This window comes from Spermophilus citellus (genome assembly GCF_964194105.1).
Source record: "Spermophilus citellus genome assembly, chromosome: 3".
In the NCBI taxonomy this organism is placed as follows: domain Eukaryota; kingdom Metazoa; phylum Chordata; class Mammalia; order Rodentia; family Sciuridae; genus Spermophilus; species Spermophilus citellus.
In genome coordinates, this window is record NC_138184.1 from 221,043,833 (window position 1) to 221,067,620 (window position 23,788).

At 36.7% G+C, this 23,788-nt stretch overlaps 1 protein-coding gene across 5 annotated transcripts in view; it reads right to left on the bottom strand.

Moving 5' to 3' along the window:
• TPK1 (thiamin pyrophosphokinase 1) overlaps nucleotides 1-23,788 on the bottom strand; it is a 354,135-nt gene that overhangs the window by 138,557 nt on the left and 191,790 nt on the right. For all 5 annotated transcript variants that reach the window (XM_081283744.1, XM_081283741.1, XM_081283743.1 and 2 more), the window contains exon 6: nucleotides 13,729-13,824. In XM_081283744.1, the coding sequence (XP_081139870.1) occupies nucleotides 13,729-13,824 (96 nt within the window). The remainder of the gene's footprint in view (nucleotides 1-13,728; nucleotides 13,825-23,788) is intronic.

Consider the following 23,788-nt stretch of genomic DNA (forward strand, 5'->3'; position numbering starts at 1 on the left):
TTAAAGAAAAGCTTTTTTGAATAGTGGTGGTGGTGGTGGGCTCACATTTCTATCCGAAAAGTGAGAAATACATCCCAGGGCCTGTTTGCATTTGGAAAACTAGAGAGACGGTGAAAAGGCTCTATGATGAAATTTCCATCAGCTGCAAACTAGTCTCCTGGTGAGAGCTGCAGTATGAAAGCCCAAGCAGCTGAAACCCTCATCCCCACTCGAGTACTGATGGCCCTGACCTGTTGGAGAGCTCAGCTGACTAGGAGGAAGAAGCCCTGCTGGCAGCTGTTCTGTCACACTGGATTGGGAGGCAGCTGTGAATGAGGCCAGAAGAGACTGGCCCATCCCAAGGAGGCTGCGGGTAGATTCTCCCTGCCAATCCATTCTCTGATTGTGAAGGATAGAAATGTCAAGATTGCACTGACAAAGTGTGCATCACGACCACTACTCTCTCTCCTGTGACCTATGTTAAACATTAGCAAACTAAGGGTTTTACCTTTATCCTCAAGTACTCAGAATAGGCATTAGCCTTTTGTAGATATATCACCAGGATTCAGCCGAGTAACCCCCTTCATGGGGGAGGGGAGACTTTGGATGCTCTAGACTGGGAAGGATCCATTTCTGATGAGCTTCTCATCATTATATCAGACTTCTTCTATAGCACGTGTGACAACCTATCAGCATAATATGAACACCTGGGCATGCATCCCAAAGGACAGCAAAATACTAGCATCAAAACCTGGGTCTCATTTTTTGCATTCCTCAATCAAAAACACTTAGCAGAGTGGTTGGCACATATAAAACAGATGTTTGTTAGCTGAACAGTTAGTTTAGAGGCCTCAATTCTAGGGAAAAAAAAAAACTCATCATCAAGTATACACCTTAAGGCTAATGTCTAAGGACCTAATTTCTTTCTCAAAGTTCTAGTGGAGAAAATGATCCAAGTGTAATTTTTCAAAGAACATTGTAATTGGTTCTTTCATGAGTATCTTAGAATCCCCACCTTTCAATTCAGCTTGAAAACAACTACTACATTGTTTTCTAAATTAAACTGTGATAATCTGTTTCAAATTCTTCAATGGATTCCCATCACCTTATAGATCAAAATTCAAATTCCTTATTCAGAGAGTAAAGACTTTTCCTGTGTTGGCCCCTGACCACTGAACCCATTGATTGCTGTGCCCATTCTTCCTCCCTGCTACTCTTTCTGCGTGTGCAGTTCAGATCGAGCCTTGCTTTTCTTTTTCACTTTCAGGTGGCCTTGACACGTCTGTCAAGGCACTTGAGTTTCAGGTACGCTGGTCTTGACAGCATATGGGATAATGACTTTGTTAACTCCCAGAAAATGAAATGCTCTTTCCATTTTTCCTGGACCACGCTTTGAATCTTTAGTTAAATGTGTCAAGGCTGGTTGCAGTAATAATGCATTCTTTCCCCACAAAGGTGTCTTGAGTACTAATATTTCCTTGATTAACCAGACTATAGGCTCTCCAGGCACAGAAATGAGATCCCTGGAGATGGGACATTTTTCCATATAAACAAAAACAACAGTGTACTGTCTATAAAAAATATAGAAATTCATTATTTTTCTTCCCCCATGTAAATGCACCAAGGAATAGCAGGAGCAAATTTGCATGTATTTACATTTCTCTGTATCAGGAAGTGAGTGGCAAGGAGAGTTGAATAGAATAAGTAAAACTCACCCTCATGAGGTTTTTTTTTTTTTTTTTTACATGATTATGTTCAGCTTATCTGCTGAAAATTAAATTATTTGAGGAGAAAAGTGAGGAATATATTTATGAGTGAGTACAATTACATAATATCTGGGTCTGTATAAATAAATAGAATGGATATTATAAAACCTAGTAGAGGTAATTACCCTTCCAAACCTCACACTGTCAGGATATGAAGATACTTCCAGGGAAAAGGAATTCCAAGGTATTCTTTTAAGTTACAGAGCTTGTGAGAAATGGAAAGATAAACTACTTGTGGTTTGGAATATCATAATACCTAGCACTGCATCTTGAAAATGAAAGGTATTTCGTGGAAAATGAAAGTATGATTTATATCATATTCAGAAACAATTAGATACTTGAAAATAGATGTTGAAAGGATATTTCAATTTGTATTATATAAATGTTGCTCATAGAAGCTAAATTATTGCTTGTTAGACAAAAAGAGTAAAAAATGAAAGAAAAATTTAAAATGCATGCTTATTAAAGTAGCAGGTATATTTCACTGTGTCTAAAACCTTCCCAACATACATGCTGATTTACTGAAGTTGAGTCTCTTAATGGATATTAACAGTCATTCTTTCCCTTTTTGTGGATAATGGGTCATGAGGTCCCAGGAAATGGAGTCCCATGTCCTCTTTCTTCAGTCTTTCCCACCATTTGGAACATTGGACAAATGGCAGATAATTGTCCAAACCATTTTGGAAACAGACTGACTTCAGTAGAGATGCTTTTGTCTCAGAAGATTCATATTTCTGCACCGATGCTCATTTTTTAATAGCAATTATCCTCTCTTGCTTCATGATGATTCATTTTCACCCAACAATTCTTTTTTGCTTTGCTTCACCCATAAAATAACTCTCTGTTGCATATTATTGTCTAAAATGATACATGAAATGCTTGGTTTCCACGTCTGGATGAAATAATTTGACTATTTGTAGTATTTTTTGGTGTATTATTTCCTCGAAGCTTACTGGTATAAAACTCTCCTCACTTTTTATTGTCCAGTTTATACTAGGTAGCTTTCAGACTTGCTACAGTGCAATCATTAGGTTTCGAAATCTGGTGCAATATAAATAGTTTATGTTAATTATCCCCTTTCCACCTTCTGGGAGAACAGAGAGCATTTTGATTGCAAATTTTGTACTTGGTCATTAACACTTTGGTTTCTAGATTTGCAGTGGACCATTTTATAATGCCAAATGAAAATGTTAAAAGTGCTACTTTAGTGGCATTTATTACTTCTTGCAATTCCGTAAGTTTGTGTCAGCTGAAACATGTATACAAAAGAGCTGATCATCTTATCACCCTTAAGTTTACCTTCAAGTTAATCACAGTGCTAGCTGCGATTTGGCTAAATGTGTTCCATATCTATGAGCAATACAGTCAATCTATAATCTGGGATAAAATACCTCTCTGAAATAATTTATTTAAAGGAATGCTTTTTAAAACAAAATTTGTTCTAATTAGTTATACATGGCAGTAGAATGCACTCTGACACATCATACATAAATGAAGTATGATTTCTCATTCTTCTAGTTGTACATGATGTAGAATCACACCAGTCATGTAGTCATATATGTACACAGGATAATAATGCCTGATTCTTCCTTCCTCCAGGACACCTCCCCTCCTTTCTCTCTCCTCTACCTAATCCATCTCACTCCAGTCAGAATGGCAATTACCAAGAATACAAGCAACAATAAATGTTGGTGAGGATGTGGGGACACATTGCTGGTGGGACTGCAAACTGGCTCAACCATTATGGAAAGTGGTATAAAAATTCCTCAAGAAACTTGGAATGGAACCACCATTTGACCCAGCTAAGCCACTCCTTGGTTTATACCCAAAGGACTTAAAATCAGCATACTGTAGTAATATAGCCACATCAATGTTTATAGCAGCTCAACTTACAATTGCTAAACTATGGAACCAATCTAGGTGTCCTTCAGCAGATGAATGGATAAAGGAAATGATACACACACACACACACACACACACACACACACACACACACAAAATGGAATATTTCTTGGCTTTAAAGAAGAATGAAATTGATAAGGCTAGAGAATATCATGCTAAGCTGAATAAGCCAATCCCCCCAAACCAAAGGCTGAATATTTCCTCAGATATGCAGATGCTAATTCACAGTAAGGGGGAGGGGCAGGGCTAGGAAAGAACAGAGTTGCTATGATATGCTTTTAAAAAATAAAAAATATTAGTGTCAATTTATAGGCATCTAAAATATCTAGTAGAAATAGATAATAGAATTACAATGTAATCAGTAAAATGTGAATTTACATATTTCTATTTCCTAATGTTTCAAATTATGAAAGGATTTTTCATGATCTACTGTTCATATTGGGAATCATATATATTTACACATCTGCTTGGAAGAGAAGGTACATAGTAGGTCCAGGAGAGAGGCTGGTGTTATTTTATTTCTATTCCATACATCTGGATTTCAGTATGCCACCTGCTGCCATTGGATAGTGTGCTGCCCACAGAATGCTGAGCAGAACAGCTACTGGAGAAGGAAAGAGTCATAGAAGCAGAAAAAAAAAAAAAAAAACATTTTCTACTTCCAGGTCCTAAAAGTGAAGGGTGTAAAGCAGGAACTATAGGATTCTATATCCTTCTCTGACTTAAACCGCATGTTCTGGGACACTGAGGTTCAGCACCTTTCATAAAGAAGAATGTATTTAGATAGAGATTTCTCCTGGTCACCTAATTAATCACCATTAAAATGTATATTGACCTGATAAGACTATCTCTGTTGGGAAATCACATCGTTTCAGTGTTTTTGTTTTTGTTTTTTTTCAGTCATGACTTAAGTAAAAGCAAATCATTTCTTTAAAATAGAGATGCTGTCATTATGGTGGAAAATCATCACATGTCCTGCTAAGGGAAACTCAGGATAACAGGGGAAATTTTATAATCTAATAAACAGTTTCAGGATGTTATGTTATGTGTGCATTATTTTTATAGAAATCCTCAATATATATATTTTCTTTCTCCATCTGCAGTTTCTGCATCTTTGCAATGCTGTATTTCAAAGTAAAATTCTCCTTTTCACATAAGGTCAGGGTGTGTTCTGCCAAAGAGCCCCTCAGCAACCAAATCTGTAACTCTCTGAATTAATAGGAAATTTTGTCTGGCAAGTTAGTCATCAAGCCGAGATCCCTGGTAAGCAGATAAACTTAACCCTTGTCCTGGGGTCTATAAAAGCCTGCCTTTCCTCTGCAGGGATGGATTAGGTTGCCATAGCCTCTAAGGTAGTAAGCTTTTTATATCCGTAGGAACATCTCCTGAGTCACTTCAAAGCACTGGGTTTATCTATTTTCTCTTGTTGCACAGCACTATAAAAAAGATTGCTGGTCTCTAAGAAGAAAGAGAAACAGAGATGTGAATTCCTCTTTTGAAGCCTTCTCCAAAATGATCTAGGAAACAATCTGCTAGCACTCAGTGCCCAGAAATCTTTTTCTCCTCCTCACTTCCTTGTCTGATACTTAGCCTGCACAGCATTTGTTTCAAAACATGAATGCATAAGTAATTATTTTAGCCCTTGACAAACAGAAGAATGTTAGCTATGTGTTCAAAAGCAAGGAGTGGTATACCTAGACATTTTAATGTTTAACTGAATTGCGTGTGTATGTGCCCGTGTATCATGTTATTTTCTAGAGTTTCATAAACATTCCCTATTTAGGTTTGTAACATTCCTTTGAGGTAGACAGGAACAGGCAAAAAAGGCAGTGAAATTTGTCATAAAAGTCTTATGATGCTTCAGTTATAGAGCTGATGTTGGAGTTATACAGTACTGCTTTCATTATTTCTTCATGAGAGTTAGCAAGATTTATTACTGTCAAGTTCACAATGGCTTATGAGACAATCTCTACATATTCTCATTTTTTAGCTCTTGACTTTTGCAAGCAACTTAGAAATTGAAAAAAAAGAAAAACAGATCCAAGAAGTTATGACATACCAATTAAAGAAATAAAAGAAGGTATCTTAACTTTAAAATTTTTAATTAAAAATAATGCACACCCTTTCAAAGTTATATATGATCAAATAATCATAAATAATAATATAGTATTGGACATTTAATCATATATTGTGTTCACCAGCTTTTTGTCACAAAAATTTGTTACAAAAATACCTGAGAAGAACAATTTAGCAAACAAAAAAGGTTATTTTGGGATCACAGTTTCAGGATTCATTCCATGGTCTGCCGATTCCATCACTCTGAGCCTGAGGTGAGGGAGAATATTATGGTGGAAGGGTCTGGTGTAGAAAAGCTGCTCAGTTGATAGCAGACAGGAATCAGAGAGAGCTCTACTTGTCAGAAACAAAATACATTTCTCTAAGAGCATGCCCCCAATGATCTACTTCCTCCACTCATGCCCTTACCTGCCTTCAGTTACCACCCAGTGATCAATTAAAATGGATTAATCCACTAATTAGGTTACAGCCTTCATAATATAATCATGTACCTGTGAACATCCTGAATTGTCTAACAGGAGCTTTGGGGGGCACACAGGCATATGCTGAGTATTTAAATACATTCATATCTTTCTACCATCATGCAGCTAGAAAGAGTGCCAGGCCTATCCCAAGCACTTGAACATCTAACCTCTAACCACAATTCTTTGGAGATTGATCTATTAGAAAAGTTTAAGGTGGGATCATTACTTTTAATAACTATGTTCATTATCACAAATGGTAAATATGAGAAAGATGCGGGAATATCTGCTTGCATGTTGCAGGAGAAGTGACATGACATCATGAATGCTTCCAAGAAGAATCCCAGAGAGTTCTATAAGTCCACTGAGGTTTGTCACAATGTCCTCTGAATTTGTACTGATGTTACCAGAAATTCATTTATTCATTGAACAAATACATATTGAATAATAACAATGGGAACTAAGAAAAGATTTAAAACATGCACATTTAAGATGTTCCATACAAATTTTAGTAAGAGGACAGAATGAAGGTAGCAAAGTTAGCAAACAAGGCAGGTAAAAATTGATAATGTCTGAGCTAATGTAGTGGCAAAAAAGACTGCAAAGAACAAAGTCTGCCAAGAGAGGGAGTTCTGGGGGTTGGTAGGGTAAAACATAAGGTTACTCTTCGATTCTGGCCAGGTAAATGGACAGTAGTGCCACTGAGTGAGGTGGGAAAAACAGAAAGAGAAAATAAAAGATCTTTGTGAGAAAAAATGATGAGTTCTGTCTTAAACACTGAAATGAAGTTCCTCTGGCCTTCTTGTTAGTAGGTGAAATACAGCTTTGGAGTTTACGGTTAGAGGTATTAATTAGTGAGTGAATGGCACACAAGTGGTAACAGGAGCTGAGGAAAACAAGGTAAAGAGAAGTGGGTCAATAAGCAAGGGCTGTGGAGAAGATACAGGTGGTGAGCAGGCAGGAAGGGGTTTCACAGGCCTGGGAGAGAACGCAGGAAAAACAGAGTGGGTCCTTCCAGAGCCCATTCTGATAAAAACACAGGCAGGGACAGACCTTCATTGAATCCCATCACAATTTGAAATCCATCCCTTGGAAAAAATAGGAAGATCAGCCGGACCTTGGCTGTCTCTACAGTTTAAACACTGATCAAGTCTCTAGCCAAGACTTTTGTGAAGATCTAGTGTTTACGTGAAATGTGAAATAGTTGTGTACATGTGTGGAGAGACTCACAACTTCTTGAGGACATCCTTTTAAAGATGAGAGAATCCACAAAATGCATTGCTGATTTCCCTGTTAAGGAGCATTTGTCTAATCTATTTTACTGTGAGTCATGGATCAGAACAACTAGACTTGCTCTATGGTGAATCTTTTTACTCTGGAATAAGTTTAGATTTGCTAAAAAGTTGTACAGATAGTATGGAACACAAAATATTCACCCAGTCCCCAGTGTTAACATCTTCATGTACTGGGGTAACTTGGTCACAACTAGTATTGGTTTTGGTCACCACTAATAACTGAACATTAGAATTTATTCACATGTTACTAGTTTTCTACTAATGTCCATTTTCCATCTCAGGATACAGGTCAGGGCATCCAACTGTATTTAGCTGGTGTGTCTTTTTCATCTCCCCTAGTCTGAAACAATTTCTCAATTTTTCATTTTTCAGACCTTGAAAATACTGGTCAGGTGTTAATATCCTTAATTTGGTGTTTCATGAAACTTTAAGATTAAACTACAATTATGGGTTTTAGAAGGAAGTCTATAAGCATCCTTCTTATCCTATATTCATGCAGAAGGACATAGGCCATCCAATGAATTATCACCAATAATGCTAACTTTATTTATTTATTTATTTAGGGTACCGGGGATTGAACTCAGGGACACTTGACCACTGAGCCACATCCCCAGCCTTATTATGTATTTTATTTAGAGACAGGGTGTCACTGAGTTGCTTAGTACCTTGCTTTTGCTTTGAAGTCACAATCATCCTGCCTCAGCCTACCAAGCTGCTGTGATTACAGGTGTGTGCCACTGGGCCTGGCATAATGTTAACTTTGATCACTTGATTAAAATGGTATCTTCTGGGTTTCTCTACAGTCATATTAGTATTTTTCCCATTTCAGCATACGCTACCACACACACACACACACACACACACACACACACACACACACACTTTTTACATCTTGCTTCCAATCCGGCCAAATACATTAGTTCATAGAACAGGTAGCGAAGGTGGATACACCAGTGTGCCCTGGATAATAACTCAGGGCAGGGTCATCCTTCCTCCTACAACCCTATAAGCCAGATCTCCAATCAGATAAAAGTTAGTCCTAAATTTGATTTTCAATTGAGTAAGTAGGATATTTAGAATAAATATAAAATAAGTCATTAGACCATTATGTAGAAAAATGTTCACCTACATCCAATACTGATGGCTAATGGATATACCAGGTTGAAAACTCATAGTATTTGCTGATGTATAAAGAAATGCCATGTAGGAATTAAGTGAAAAAACAATTTATAATTTCTTTAAAAAGTCCTCACAGTCAATAATTGAGAACTCCAATTCAGATATAATAGCATAGAAACTATCCTAAAGTGTATAAATCACATTTCAGCATTTACTCAAAGAATAAAAATGAATTTACTCATATATAAACCCATATTCTTTATATAGTATTTATCTATAGTCATTAATATTTATGTGTGTATACATAAAATTTAGCCACTTAATCTCATTCATAGTACCTGTTCAGTATCCTACATCATTTGATTAAAAAACTGCTTAAAAAGCAATATGGTATAAGGAGTATAAAATGTACTGAAGTTCTGTCAAAACTGGTATAGGTTTATGTCTCTAAAACATGTAGATAGAAATTAATGGCAAATTTTGTCAATAACATCTATGTTTGAAATGTCAGCAATTGAAATAACTGATTCTATTGCCACATAATACTAGTAAATATCTTAAAGAAACCTATCTTGTTATTCTGAGGACCATATAATCTAAATTCATTACTGCTTCATCCTGAAGAACATACACTTACATTTTTAGATGGTTGGGGAAATAGCTTTTAATGTTTTCCACTGAATCCCATGGTATGGATCTCCAGAGTGTATCATAGCTTTAGAATATGTGCTGTTTGAAGATTCAGTCATATCAGATGGTATTCTGATAATGTATTATTCATGACTCATTTATGGACAACCATGTGGCAACATGAAAGCAAAACATTACAAAGCCACATGTATCAGAGAACCCTTTTGCAGAAAAATAACAGTTGAGGGCAATTAAGTTTAAAATAGGTGAAAAATAATTTTAGGAGAATTTTTCTTTACTCTCGTGTTCTAGATAGTAAACTCTTTTAGGATAAAAACAGAACCTAATCCAAATTCTATAAAGTTCTAATATGTAACACAGCATAGTTTCTCAGCATATTAAAGACTACTTAGCATTTCACTTATTTACATTATAATTAAAATTTTATTTCATAGTGTGATCTCTTAATCTTTGATTATACTTTGATTACAAATTCATATTTATAACTTAATAAGCAGAAAACTAGAAATATATGATAATTTGATAGGTTTTATAAGGGTAAGAGAAGAAGTATAAAAATTATTTGATACTGCTTAAAACTATGTACTTTAGGAAGAAATGTTTAAATTCTTCATCAAATCATGTTGAGATAGGAGCATGTATAGAGGGGGAACCTGTATTATATTCTAATCTCGTTTTTCTCTTGCTATTTCATCAAAGCAAATGCAATATTGTACTTCTCAATTAAAGATGGAATCTCCCAGAAAGTCATTTTGGATTTAATACACTACAGTCCCCCCGATTCACAGAGGATACATTCCAGGATCCCCAGTGGATACCTGAAACCATGGGTGGTACCAAATATTATATGTACAAAGTTTTATTTTCCTTAACACACTTATCTGTGATAAAGTTTAATTTGTAAATTAGGAATAGCAAGAAATTAACAATGACAGTCGATAATAAAATAGGATAATTATAACAATATACTAGAATAAAGTTTTATGAGTATGGTCTCCTTTCTCTCAAAATACCTCATCGTGCTGAATCATCATACTTTCTCCGCTTGTGATTCTGCACACTAACCTGATGCCCCTGTGATGAGATGAAGTGAGGTGAAGGGGGGACACTGTGACAGCATCAGGCCACTGCACAAGGGTCACCTAAGCATAGCCTTGTGATGATATGTCACTTGGGTAATGGGGAGAGCAACTGAGCAGCTAATGGGAGGGCAGCATGACCACACACATCTACTGAACAAAGGGATAGCGCACGTTCTGGAAAGCACAGAGCAGGAATAGTGAGATTTTTAACATGCCACTCAAAATGGTGCAAAATTTAAAAGTTATGAATTATTTATTTCTGGAATTTTCTGGGTAATTTTTGATTACAGTTAACCACAGGTAGCTGAAAATGTAGAAAATTAAGCCACAGATAAGAGGGACTGTTATAACTACTTTTTTTCTGGCTATATGAGAGCTACCTTGAAAAATTTTAATTGTGGAGTAATACAGCCTTTGCTTAATCTAGCTGTGCTTTTTTAAAAAAAGCAAATAAATCCCTATATTCTCATCATAAATCTCTTCAAGTTATGTGCCATCAGCTCATTGAAGTTGAAAAAGTTAAGAACATACTATCCCACAAAATGCCACTTGGGCATACTGAATATTTAAGTTAAAGACACTTAAAAAACAGTAGGTACAAAAGACACCCTGCAGTTTCTTGAAAATAGGAGACGAAAATCTCATATACAAAAGGCAGCATCCTTATGCCCAAGGCTGAGAAGTCTAGACCGCAAGTGTTCTGTACTGAGCTGGTTAAAGTAATTCTTCTCTTTTAAGCTATCCCACATAATTCAGTTGCTTCTTCATGATTCAATACTTTTTGTCCAACCCTGGATACACTGAATTGACTCAAGAGCTTCTTGGGGCTTCATTTCTGTATAGTGGCTCTTGTGCCGTGTGCACTTTTTATTGTTTTCCTCCTGTTGATCTGTGTTATGTCAGCTTACTTCTCAGGCCTATCTTGGTTCCAGAGAAGATGGAAGTGGAGAGTTGCCCCTCCTGCTGAGTGCTACCTGTCCTCAAGGTGCCTGTGGCACTTCTTTAAACTCTCTTCTTCCCTTTGGCACCAGGCTCCTATTTGTTTATTGTGTCTCAGCTTCTCCAAAAAGTCCTTCTCCTAAATGTGTTCTGCTCTGCTCTCCTGTGTGCTCCCATAAAGCATAAAATATACAAAATATTCACAGAGCACCTCTTATGTGCAACGTACCACCGTTAAGTGTCAAACAAGCAGAGTTGACTCCAGCTTCAGGGGCTGTACAGTCCATCTGGGAAGAAGACTTCAAGCAATTAGAAATGATTAAGGAAATGATCGTAAGTGTTCACCATGTCCTAAAGGAGAAATAAGGGGAGATATGGAAATACGGAGTAGCAGCACCTAGCCAAGACTAATAGTTAAAGAAAATTAGGAAAACTGTGTCATACGTGGTCTAGGCAAAGAGAAGGAAAAACAGGATTCTAGGCAGAAGGGCAAACATGAATAAACACCTTGAGGTAGGTGAGAGGAGGGAATACATCACAGTTTAGAAACAGGAAGAAAGGCTCTGCCCAATGCAAGTCCTGCAGCAGGTGTATTTACTCAGGACTCCCCAGTAGGCAGGCCCCATCTCCATCAAGGTTTTTTTGGCAGATCACACCCTCTTCCCCCACTCTGAGGCTCTCTCTGGACTTGGGTCTTATTGAGTTTGAGATGGGATTATTTCTTTTGAGCCTCAATGTCTGAACACTATATTATAGATACTACCAATTAACAACAAATGTAACTCACATAATTGCATTCCTAGCTTTGAATAATTTAAAAGCAGAAAGGCTAGGAAAATCGAAACACAGTAGTGAAGATTTACAATTTTTTTTTTCCTAAGAAACTCAAAATCAGCTGCATCTGGATAAACGTATAACTTTCCATTGGCTGTTTTCTGTTTGTATTAAACAAATATTTAATTGTAGCAATTTATTGCTGAAAATGGCACTGCGCATTTCATATATTCAGCAAAGGTAGAACGGAGACGAGAAATGTTTACTCGATTACTTTTGTTGAGTTTGCACATTGAACTACTTGCCAATTATGACAGTTAACAAGGTTTTTCTTCAAAGGAAGAAAAATATTTTACTACTTCAACTACTTCAACTTGGAAAATATATGCTAGAGTAAATCTCTGATACACTGTATTGCTAAGAAGGACATTTGGGTTAGAATTGCATAATGCCTATCGCATCTCTCCAAATGTGTATTAGCTATGAGGTTTGAATATGTGAGCCATGTGGATGCATCCCACTGCTCATACTATTCTAAGAAACTCAGAATACTCTCATCCTCCTCTGCCAAATAAAGGAGAGGCTTCATGGATAGAGGATGGGAGTTGAGTTTAATGATGGTGAAAGTGATGCCATATCCCGCTCCCCCCACCATGCCTTAATCCCCTAACTGTGCTGCTGGTGGCATGTGGGGACAGTGGGAGAACCAGTCTGAAGACAAAATTTACACAGCAGGGCTGAGATCTGACTGAGCTGTGCCTGAAGGCTGCCCTCTCTCTCTTGATTACTAAGGAAAGGTCCACATGCATTTCCTGTTATTAGTACTATCAAAAGCATCCAATACGTAAGAGTATCTTCCTGGTTGAAAATTGCATAATTGATCATGCATCTCAGCTTATCTTTTTGCCCTGGCCAAAGGCGAAAACAAAAGATAATTTGTCATCCAATATTTTAGGTATAATTTTATAGATTTTCATTAAGAAAAGACTTAAATACCCTTTGGTATCATTTCAACAGATACCAAAAAATATAGCAAAATAAAAACTTGTAAATTAAGTAAGTAAAGTGATTAAACATTGAGATTATAGATGAAAATCACTGAACACCCTTAAAGAATACATGTAAAGCAGTAGATTCTTCTGTGGCTTAAAATATAAATCTCTCTCTCTCTCTCTCTCTCTCTCTCACACACACACACACACACACACAAGGAAAGTTGGTATTTCATTTCTTTACATGTGCGTGTTCAGTTGACAGCCCATGGCCCAAATCAAGAAACCATATTTGTTTGTTTATTTGCAGTCAATATTTGAACAGATACATTATAAAATACTTGCTGCTCGATGTGGCAAAAATGAGCCAGAGATGAAGAATACCTAGTCACTTTAGGCCACCAATGAGTTCTCAGTTTGGATTACCTTAGACATGGTCCAGTTCACTCATTTTATACCTTGTCGCTGTAAGATGTTTAGATTTGTGACCTTTGAGTCATGTGCACCTGCTAAGGTTTTTATAGCTAAGTACAGCCTTATTTGATATACAGGGAAGAAAAAAAAACCTGATAGAAATCTAAAAAGAACAGCACAAAAGTAATTAACTATTTCAGATAAGTAAAAGCCTTAAACAAGCCCTTTCATATATTTGGTGATAAGAGCCTTAACTATCAAATCGGTGCATATCTTACCTGTAGGTCTTTTTCTTGTATCTTCCTTTGGAGCACTTTAAGGCACTTGGTAAAGTCAGTGTGGTCCTGATCTGGAGTTGAAAGAAGCTCACACCCCTAATGAATCGAAGAAAGAGAAATGTAAGAATCAGTAAAGCCTTTAGCCTCATAAACAAGAGCCAGAGCTGTACCACGGGCATCAGCAGACATTATGTATGATTTCTCTGTAATCAGAATCATCATCGTCATCTTTTTGTTTCCCAGGAATGGGGTTAATATGCTACGACATTCCAATTACACTAACGTAGCATAACCTGTGCTCTTCTTGGGGCGAATGATTGTTCCAAGAAGGGTACAGGTCATACAACATAAATAGTCTTGAAAAACACTGATGTGATGGCATTCAAGATTAAAAGAATGACTTTGTACAAGTATAATAAATTATATGTATAGTGAAATTACATGAAATTAAAATGAAAGCATTTCTAAGAAAGTCTTTAGGGAATCTCATAAGTTTACTTAGATGGATGGAAAGACGGATTTTGAAAAAAAAAGTAATGATTAAATTTTACATTTTAAATAAAATTAAATTAGTTGTCCTGTTTACTTTCTTGATGGCCCAGTTTACCCCCGTGTGAAAAGCAGCACAAAGAGCTGTGCTGGCATAAATGCCTCTCGGATTCCCTTTCAGACATAATGAAGTGAATTTATAAGATTTTTGCCTTCTCTACAACAGATGCCTTACCTGATGAAAAGCACTAAAATATAGTTACAAATATAAAGCCATCAAGTGCCAGTTCATTGGCACTGGTCAACTTAGATGGCCAAAGAAATCATTTTTGAAATGACACCTTCTTTCCCACTGTTGCATGGGGGCAAAGAGAAGTAAAACCAGAGCATGATGGGACATCCGACTTCTTAATTCAGAAGTAAAACAATTCCTGGACTCTGACAAACAGCTGAGTAAGGGAAAGTTAAATATAGTCTAGTCTATAAAGTTGCCATTCAAAGAGTTCTCAAGGATACAAAACATTCGTACTGCCTCTTAAATTATTCTAAGGACCATTCTCGGTAGATTTAAAGGTTCTTCTGTTACCTCAAGGTCTCTTTAAACGCATCAAACTCAACCTGTGCTTCACTCATTTATGACTGTCCTACAATGTAGTGACCAATGAAAAACTTAATTCCTCATCATTCAGAAATATATTACGCTCTAAAAGATGTATATGTCATCTTTACAAGATCACTGACATATACTTTCCTGACCCTAAGAGAACATTGCAATTCACTATAATTGCTTAGGCAAGGGTATAAAGAAATGACTAATCACAGGCTAACATTTCTAGAAAAGATCTAAGCATATGCCACAGCATATAGGAATATTATCAGGGCTGAAGAGATTAGACTATCACCAAATCAGACATGGTCAAACTGAAAGTTCCCTGAGGGCAGAAACTTGGTTGCATTTGTTAGTGTTTCTACTTCCCGGCATTGTTCTGCTGCATAGTAACTGTTCAATAAATCTTTAAATAACCTTTCTTGAATATTAGATATGTAGCCTATTAAATGTAGTGAAGGTACACCGGCAAGGGGCTAGGACAACACAGCATCTTATTGTAAAATATGGCATTTATGACAATGGAAACCCATCTTTCTCTTTTAATGCTGATAGTAGAAATAAAACTTAACATGCAAATAGAAATAGCAACAGATAATTAATAGATCCCTGTCTGCCTCACAGTTGCCTTCACAGAATCATCAGAGAGCACTATGGGGAAAATGACACTTGAACAGAACCCAAGAAATTACCTAGCACCACAGCGATGCTACAGATTAAGAAAATAAAACAAGGGAAAACCATTGACTTGATGACAACTGGTCAACGAGGCAGCAATCAGCAGCAGTGAGGGGAGAGAAAATGGCCATCTTCACTCCCAGGAAGGGGGAAAGCATTCTTACAAATGGATGTTTTGTGACATTTCTAGAATTGGTTCCATGAGGATGACACTTCCAAAGAAAAGAAAAAAAAGAAAAAGCCACTAAAAACATGTAAACAAGAGTGGAATATCTTACTTCACTTCATCGCTTGAAATGGACCCAGAGAAAAGCCCAGGTCAGGCCCAGGAGAAGAACGACTAATACTGAAAACTTCAGGACTCATCTATAAACTCTAGCTGAGGCCTCGGACAGCCTTCCATAGCTTCTTGGGATTTTCACGAGTTTAAACGATCCTAACCTCAACAGAGATTGAGATTGAATTCACTGGAAGTGGAAAAAGTTCCAAACGGTCTCAATGGGCAGCTTTCAACACTTAGGAGGCCTACAAAACAAAACACGCCTCCCAGTGCAATCACAAACAGGCCTCTGGCCAAACAGAAATGTTTTCACTGCTTCCTGGGTCCTAAGGTAACCCATCAGATGTGACAGGAGAAACAGGAGGCTGCAGATGAGAAGCACCAAGTTGCTGCAGGGAGAGAGACACGGAGAAAAGCCATCAAGGACCAGGCAATGCCCACCTACGTGTCACACATTAATATTGATTTACAATTACTTATTAGATAGAATAAAACTAAACATCACTGTGGCGTTGAGATTTTTCCAGTGAAAAATCTTGGTATTTAAAAAACTTGATATTAAAAAAAAAAACTCTTTACATTCACCAAATACCCAGAAAATACTGAAGTCAGGAGATTTGGCCATGAGGAAAGTACAAGACTTTCTAATAAATAGTTTGTAATATTAGCTTCCTAATTAAAAAACATGGTTTATCTCAAAATATACAGAATTCTATAATATATATAATTTTCCAAAAGCATAAAATATAAAACTCCAACCTTCTCATACCAAGGTTTGCATGGAAACCTTTGCTTTAATCAGTACTTTGATTTTTTTTTTTTTTTTTTTTAGTTGCATGAAACATTTTTTAGGACACAGAGAATTATTTTATGAGCCACCAGGTGGCTCCAATTTCTTTCTATACATATTTTGCATGCAGTTTTTGTCAATATACAAGTACAGTTTTAAATAACTCAAATCTAATAACACACTCCTTTGATGAGTACACCATTTTTCAAGATGAATTATTAATTTTAGTACTGCATTTTATTAATCTAGGTTCATAATGAATTAGTAAGATTTGGATTGATGTCAAAAAATTCAGCATACGTTAATATCAAGGTTATTCCGTTTTTGTTCTAACCTTTAAAAATATTTTAAAGTAAGGAACAACAATACCATCCCCAACCCTCCACTCCCAATATGCTTTGAAAAACATGCACACTTTAAAGGAAAAGCAGGAAGAACAGAGAAAGTTAAAATGACAACTTTAGAATTCTGTTCCAGTATGTTGAATTGACTGTAGTCTGCTTTATCAGACAGCTCTTACCCCACAAATCTAAATCAGGAAAAGCCATATATAGTTATAAAGAAACTACCAGAGGTCCAACCAATATTTTTAAGGGCTTATTATTATGTTTGCTGCTTTATTGAATAATACTGTATACAGAAGAGGTAGGCATCCACCAGTAGAAAAGGGAAGTGAATATCATAATACTACATATAAAATACATAATACATATAAAATACAAATATATTTATGTGTTCATCTGTAAAACAGACAGAGGCTCCTTTTCTTCCTCTTCTCATACTGAGAAATTCTTAGCAAACACCCACATCTAGTAAGTAATTGAAAGAAGGTCAGTCTTCAATTCATCCCTGAATTGTTCCCTTTCTTTTGGCTAGCAGAGTAGGCATTTGAAATTCCATTTGGATTTTGGGATCCAGCTACATTCATTAAAACAGAGCTTTATTGGGAAACCCTGTACTTGGGAATAAGTACACCACTATCAATACTGAAGCAGTCCGCACCTATCCTTGGGTCTGTTCAGTTAGACAGACTGCAAAGGGAGATAGCTCATCACGGCACCAGAAGGTGAAAGGCCATATTGAAAAATAACTTATAAAAAGTATCTCAGGTTTATTCATCATTTTATGATTCATACATATCTAAGGATATAATTAGTTTTCAAGCAAAAGAAATCACTTAGCTTATTTCAAAATATACACACATCTTCCAAAAGCATAAAATATAAAACTCCAATCTTCTCATACCAAGGTTTGAGTAGAAACCTTTGCTTTAATCAGTACTTTGATTTTTTTTAGTTGCATGAAATATTGTTTAGGACATGTTTTTTAATTAGGAAGCTAATTATTGACCATTCACTATTATTTAGTCATGATGTATACATGAAAAGAGTATCAAAGACTCCCAGGGTTGGAAAAACAATAAATGTCATCAAATCAACAAAAGTTTCAAGAAATTTGAAAAGATGCTCATGAAATTAATATGAAGGAATAAAGGATCAAGAAAAGCATAGGCAATTTGGTTCAAAGGAGGTGGCTGAACTCGCCTTTCTGGGTATTCAGGTTTAAGGAGCTGTTGTAACTAACAAAAATGGTATGGGCAAAATGAAACACTGGAAGATCAGCACCACAAGGGCAGAGAGACAAGCCTACATCGAGGAAAGCTGTCTTCCAGGAACCACTCAGTGACTGGCACCCCATAAGCACACCATACACAGCTGTTGAACGATTAGCTGAACAAGAAGACAGAAAGAGACTTATACATATTGAAAACTTAATAGCAAAGTCTAAAACCATTTATAAGAAAATAAAGTAGAAAATGATCGGACCTAGGTGTAGTACAGGTCATTTCTTAAACAAGATGGGAAAAAATTAACAAAGCCTACTACTTTATATTAGGAACTTTTTCACCAAAAAGCAACACGAATAAAGCAAAAGCAAGTAAATTTTACAATGAAAGAAGATACTTCCTACACACATAAGTAAAAGAGTGTTACTATCCAAAATATATAAAGAACTCCTAAGAATGTGTAATGAATAAATAACTGGTTGAAACATACGAAGAGTATTTTAACAGGCAAATTATAGAAAGGTAAACCTGAAAAAGCCAATGACCATGAAAATCTGTTGATTTTTTTTACTCATAACAATGAAAATAAAAAATAAAATTGGCATACATGTCACACACCTCACTAATAACAAAATGGTGACATACTCAACCATTGTAGCATTCTGTCAGTGAAAACGAATTTTAAAAACACATGCATATATCACAGGTTCATGAGTTATAGAATCATGCAGGCAGTACAACTGCATACCATCCCATAGAGATTGGTTCCAGAACCTCAGAGGACACCAAATCCACAGGTGCTCAAGTCTCGTGATATACAACATGGGTTGGCGTTTGCATATGACCTATATGTATCTTCCTGTATACTTGAGATCTCCTCTGTGTTTCTTCTAAAACATAATAAAGTGTCAATTCTATGTAAATAATGGTTATACTGTATAGTTTAGTGAATAATGACAAGAAAAAGATTCCATACATATCTATATTGGAACATTTTTCTGAACTATTTTCAATCCATTGCTGCACCCTCAGATGCTGATATAGTTTGAATATGAGGTGTCTCCCAAAAGCTACTGTGTTAATACAGAAGGTGTATCTGTCTCTCTTGCTCTCACTTCCTCCCCCCTCCCCACCCTCCCAGGCTGTCAGCAGCTGAGTCGCTTTCCCCTCATGCCCTTCAGTCATGATGTTCTGTCTCACTTGGCCCCAAGTCAGCTGTCAACATACCGAACCTCTGACACCATGAACTAAAATAAACTCTTCCTTCGCCTAGTTGTTATTATCTGGCATTTTAGCCACAAAAACAAAAAGCTGAGTAACACAGATACAGAACCTGTGGATACAGCAGCCAGTTGTATACATAAAGCTAAAGTATGCTAATTATCTCTTCATACCATTTAGTAAATCTTGATCCATATAAGCAACACCTCTTCAATTGAGTATTAGCTACTTAAGCATCTGTTCTATTATTTCTTTACTTATGTACATTCTAAATATTGCATACTTTAAATCTAAAGAGTGCAGGCAGTGCCTCTTCATTTTATAGCACCAGCACCCAGAACAATAATAATAGTAAGTATCCATTGAACATTTTGTGCCTGACCAAACTGATTCCCTTCTCTATCCTTCCTGCTAAGCTGGCACAAACCTACAGTGAAAGAAAATATATGACCAGCCCAGATGATATTTAAATGATTCTGTTAAGACTATAAAATCCTCATGCCAAGTTGAAGTATATCTCCCTTTATTTATTGTCTTATAAACTGGCCTTTTGTACTCTCTTGGATCCTATAGAAAAGGTTTTATGTTTCTTTTAAATAATACATACCATTTCATTTTCCTCATCCATTCCACTGATCCTGGTTGTTAAGTCATTTAGGATCCAGACCTCTATCAAGTAACATAAACTCTCCCTCTTGGCTTGCGGAGACAGATGTAATGAACATGTGCCTCCAGCTGCATCTGCATCTGGTCACTACACCAAGTGGGACAGGTGAGGGCAAAGCCATCAGCAGAGTGTCATCACTCCTGTCCAGGGCATCTCACTGTGTCTACACGAGCCTCCTTATCCACATGCCATGCAGATCCTGGGGATGTCTGAAGCCACGGGAAGTACAAATCCAACACATCATGTGCTTTTCTTATACACACATAATGTAAAGGTTAATTTATACATAAGCAAAGTAAGAGGTCCACAGCAGTAGCCCATAATAAAAAGGCAATCATAAAACATACTAGAATAAAGTTATGTGAATATGGTGTTTCTCTCCAAATATCTTGTTGTGCTGTACTCACGCTTGTGACAATGTGAGGTGACACAATGCCTGTGTGCTGAAATGAAGTGAGAGGACACATTCACTTGTCACTGTGACACGGCATGAGGCTACCTGAACACTGTAGTGAGCCAGTGGATCTGAGACCCACCGACAAGGCAAGCAAGGACCTCACTGACCAGCAGGTGTCACATGAAGCATGGATGTGTGGGACAAAGTGACAGTGCATGTACTGGACAGGAGGGACTGAAGGGCTTCCATAGCACTGACTTCATGCTATGTGGAATGGCACGATTAAAAACTTACTCATTTTAAATCAAATTGCTGACTGCTGGAGTTTTCTATTTAATTTTTTGGACTCTAGCAGACATAACTGAAACCCCACCTAGTGAAACAAGAGATAAGGGGACCGCGTTACTCAACAAGGCATGCTCAACAAAAAGTGAATGGAAAGAGCAGATATCTTAAAAATAACACTCTGCAAAAGCAGGAGGTTCATTAAGAAAATGTCATAAAACACTAAGTATTATAAATGGCTTCAAATATTAGAGTGTGATTTCTTCAATAAGAAAACAATTCCTCAAGATGATTTATGTCAAAAATACAAAGAACTTACAAATACAATTATTTTCCTTCTTTTTTTATTCAAATACCTTTGGTCCTAGTTTCATAAACATTTCTCAAAAATGCTGCATAGGAAATAATCAGATAGGGAAGCAAGCAAAGAGACTACTCACTGCTATGGAATGCTACAAGTAATGAAGTTTCAGGAAATAGATAAATCCTGCAACCAAAACTCTAGGTGTAGTGGAACTCCAAAAGAAATAACGACTTACAAAAATGCAACAGTAATTATTATAAATATTTCATGAGAGTTCTAGAGTAGATCATTCACACAAAATTATATAAAGACATGTATATATAAGTATACACACATATGCACACATATATATGCCAATATGCCATCAGATATGATGTATGAATTAAATATAAAACATTATAACCTCAGAGATACTATTCAGTAAGAACACATACTAGTTATTTGATAGTCTGATGAACTAATTGTAAGTAAATTAAGAAAAATATGAAAATTAAAACAAACACTAAGAGTAGTTGGGAGTAAAGTGCATAGAGGCATATGTTTGTTGGTGACTAGAACAGATGTTCAAAGAAAAAAAAAACACTAATAAGTGGCCAGGGTTTCTCCACTTCTACAGCCTCTATGATCACCAGCAGCAACAGTATAACCACCACCACCACCACCACCACTATCACCACCACCAGCAATACCACCATCACCACCACCACCACCAGCAAACCAGCATCAACACCACTACTCACCATAACTAACTACTACTACCACAATCACCAACACCATTACTAAAACTACCACCATCATTACCACTACCACCATTAGCACCAACACCACCACTACTACCACCACCATCTCCACTATCATCACCACCACCACCAACAACATCTTTGTTTATAAATCCTAAAATAAATTCCAACTCTTCCTTGTGTTATATTAGCCCAACTTCTTATGATCCCTATGTGAAATACAGAGAGGACACCATTCATGTCAAATGTCCTTGCTGACTTGAAACAAGACATATGTATAAAAGTTCTGTAAAGAATTTCATGAGACTTCATGTTTTATATGTGGCACAACCAGACCACCCATTCCATCCTGTGAAAACATGGTTCACTGCCAACCAAGGGCAGGCCTGATCTTGGCCCTCCAGATTGTCCACATCCTACTCACATTTTTCTGTTTCTCCATAGGACACATTACTGTCTAGGTCCCTCCTTAGCAGAATGCGTGCTCCACAAAAGCAGAGGCTCATCCTCCACTTGTGTGCTGTTGTGTGAGCACATGGAATAGCACACAGTAGGCACCCAGCACACTTACTACCTACCAGGTGTTTCATTTCTCATGTGTGATCAGAGCTGCATGCTGTATTGGGGTGAAAAATGCTGAAGAAGGCAGTAGAAACATTTTGTTCTTTCCTAAATTTATGTGTTTCATAGCAATGATTTTAAATTTTGACTTGAATAAGACTGAAAAGATGTTTTTTCAGTCAATCTGGCATCCCAGTCTCTTGGTAGTGAAATCATCAATAAAACACTTTTCCCATTTCAAAAGAAAATTTTTAAAAAAGTGACTGAGTTTGACATTCTCAGAACAGACTAACCCTAACCAACAAAATAAAAAATTCCAAGTCTAAAATCAAACAGGTCATATTTGACTCATATTCTTTGCTAATTTTCATTCCTTTGTACACTAAAGCGACACAGCTGGAATTAATTCTTTCCTTACCAATTGCAAACCTTCCTGACATCAATGCTAAAACCACACAATCAAAACCCATAGTCACAACTGAAATGAAAACATGAAATGGATAATTAGTCATGGTAATATGAAGACATTGGCCTTTTTATTTCTTCCATTTTCTTTAAGTTCTTCATATGAACAGATCCCCTTTTACAAGATATTAGTGACTGTTTTTTTTTTTTCTTTTTCCCTGTGAGCATTTATTTCCTCCTTCTCAGACATAAAATTTCATAAACAAAAGGTGCCAGGATGATCATCACAGTTCATCTTCCTATCCACCCACTGCAAATGGATTAGAGAAAGCACACATCACAACTCAAGCCATAGAGCACAAGAATGGCTGCAGGTGCACGTGGAACACGGGATGAGGACCCTGTTCGTCAGCACAAGGTGTGTTGAGATGCAGCCACACAACGCAACAGGACAACCTAGAGGGTCAGAGATGCACATGGTGGCCCCTGACTGAGGCTGACACTCCAGTTCAAAGAGTAAGAAAGAATTGGAGCCTGGATATTGTGTCTGTTGCCCAATTGAGCATCACCACCTAAATCCACTTCTGTCCTTTTCTGTTATACAATGCAATTAATAACCTTTTTTGTTGTTGCTGTTGTTGAAGCCTATTGTTTTCTGTTACTTGCAATATACCTCCTGCCTTTCCACAGATGGAGAAAATATTCATTTATGTTGTTTAAGAATAAGATACCTAGAAAATGACTTCTTTCTACATTTCAATGTTTTACCTGTACTTAAAAATGAAAATTCGCATGAGGTGTGTTTTCATCTAGGTTTTATCTGTCACACATAGGCCAGTATCTAGGAATTGAAAACCTAGAATTTAAGGATCATATGCATTGGGAGATCAGGGGAATATAAAACACTAGATAGAGAATACAGGCAGAATGGGAAAGCATGGGTCCCTAAAGACATGATCAATTGGCCTCTTACTAGCAGAACATTCATTATCAGGTTGGGCAATGAATTTGTGCTAATCAAAAACTGTCATTATAATTGTGTTCTACCTTATTTTGACATTAAAGCACA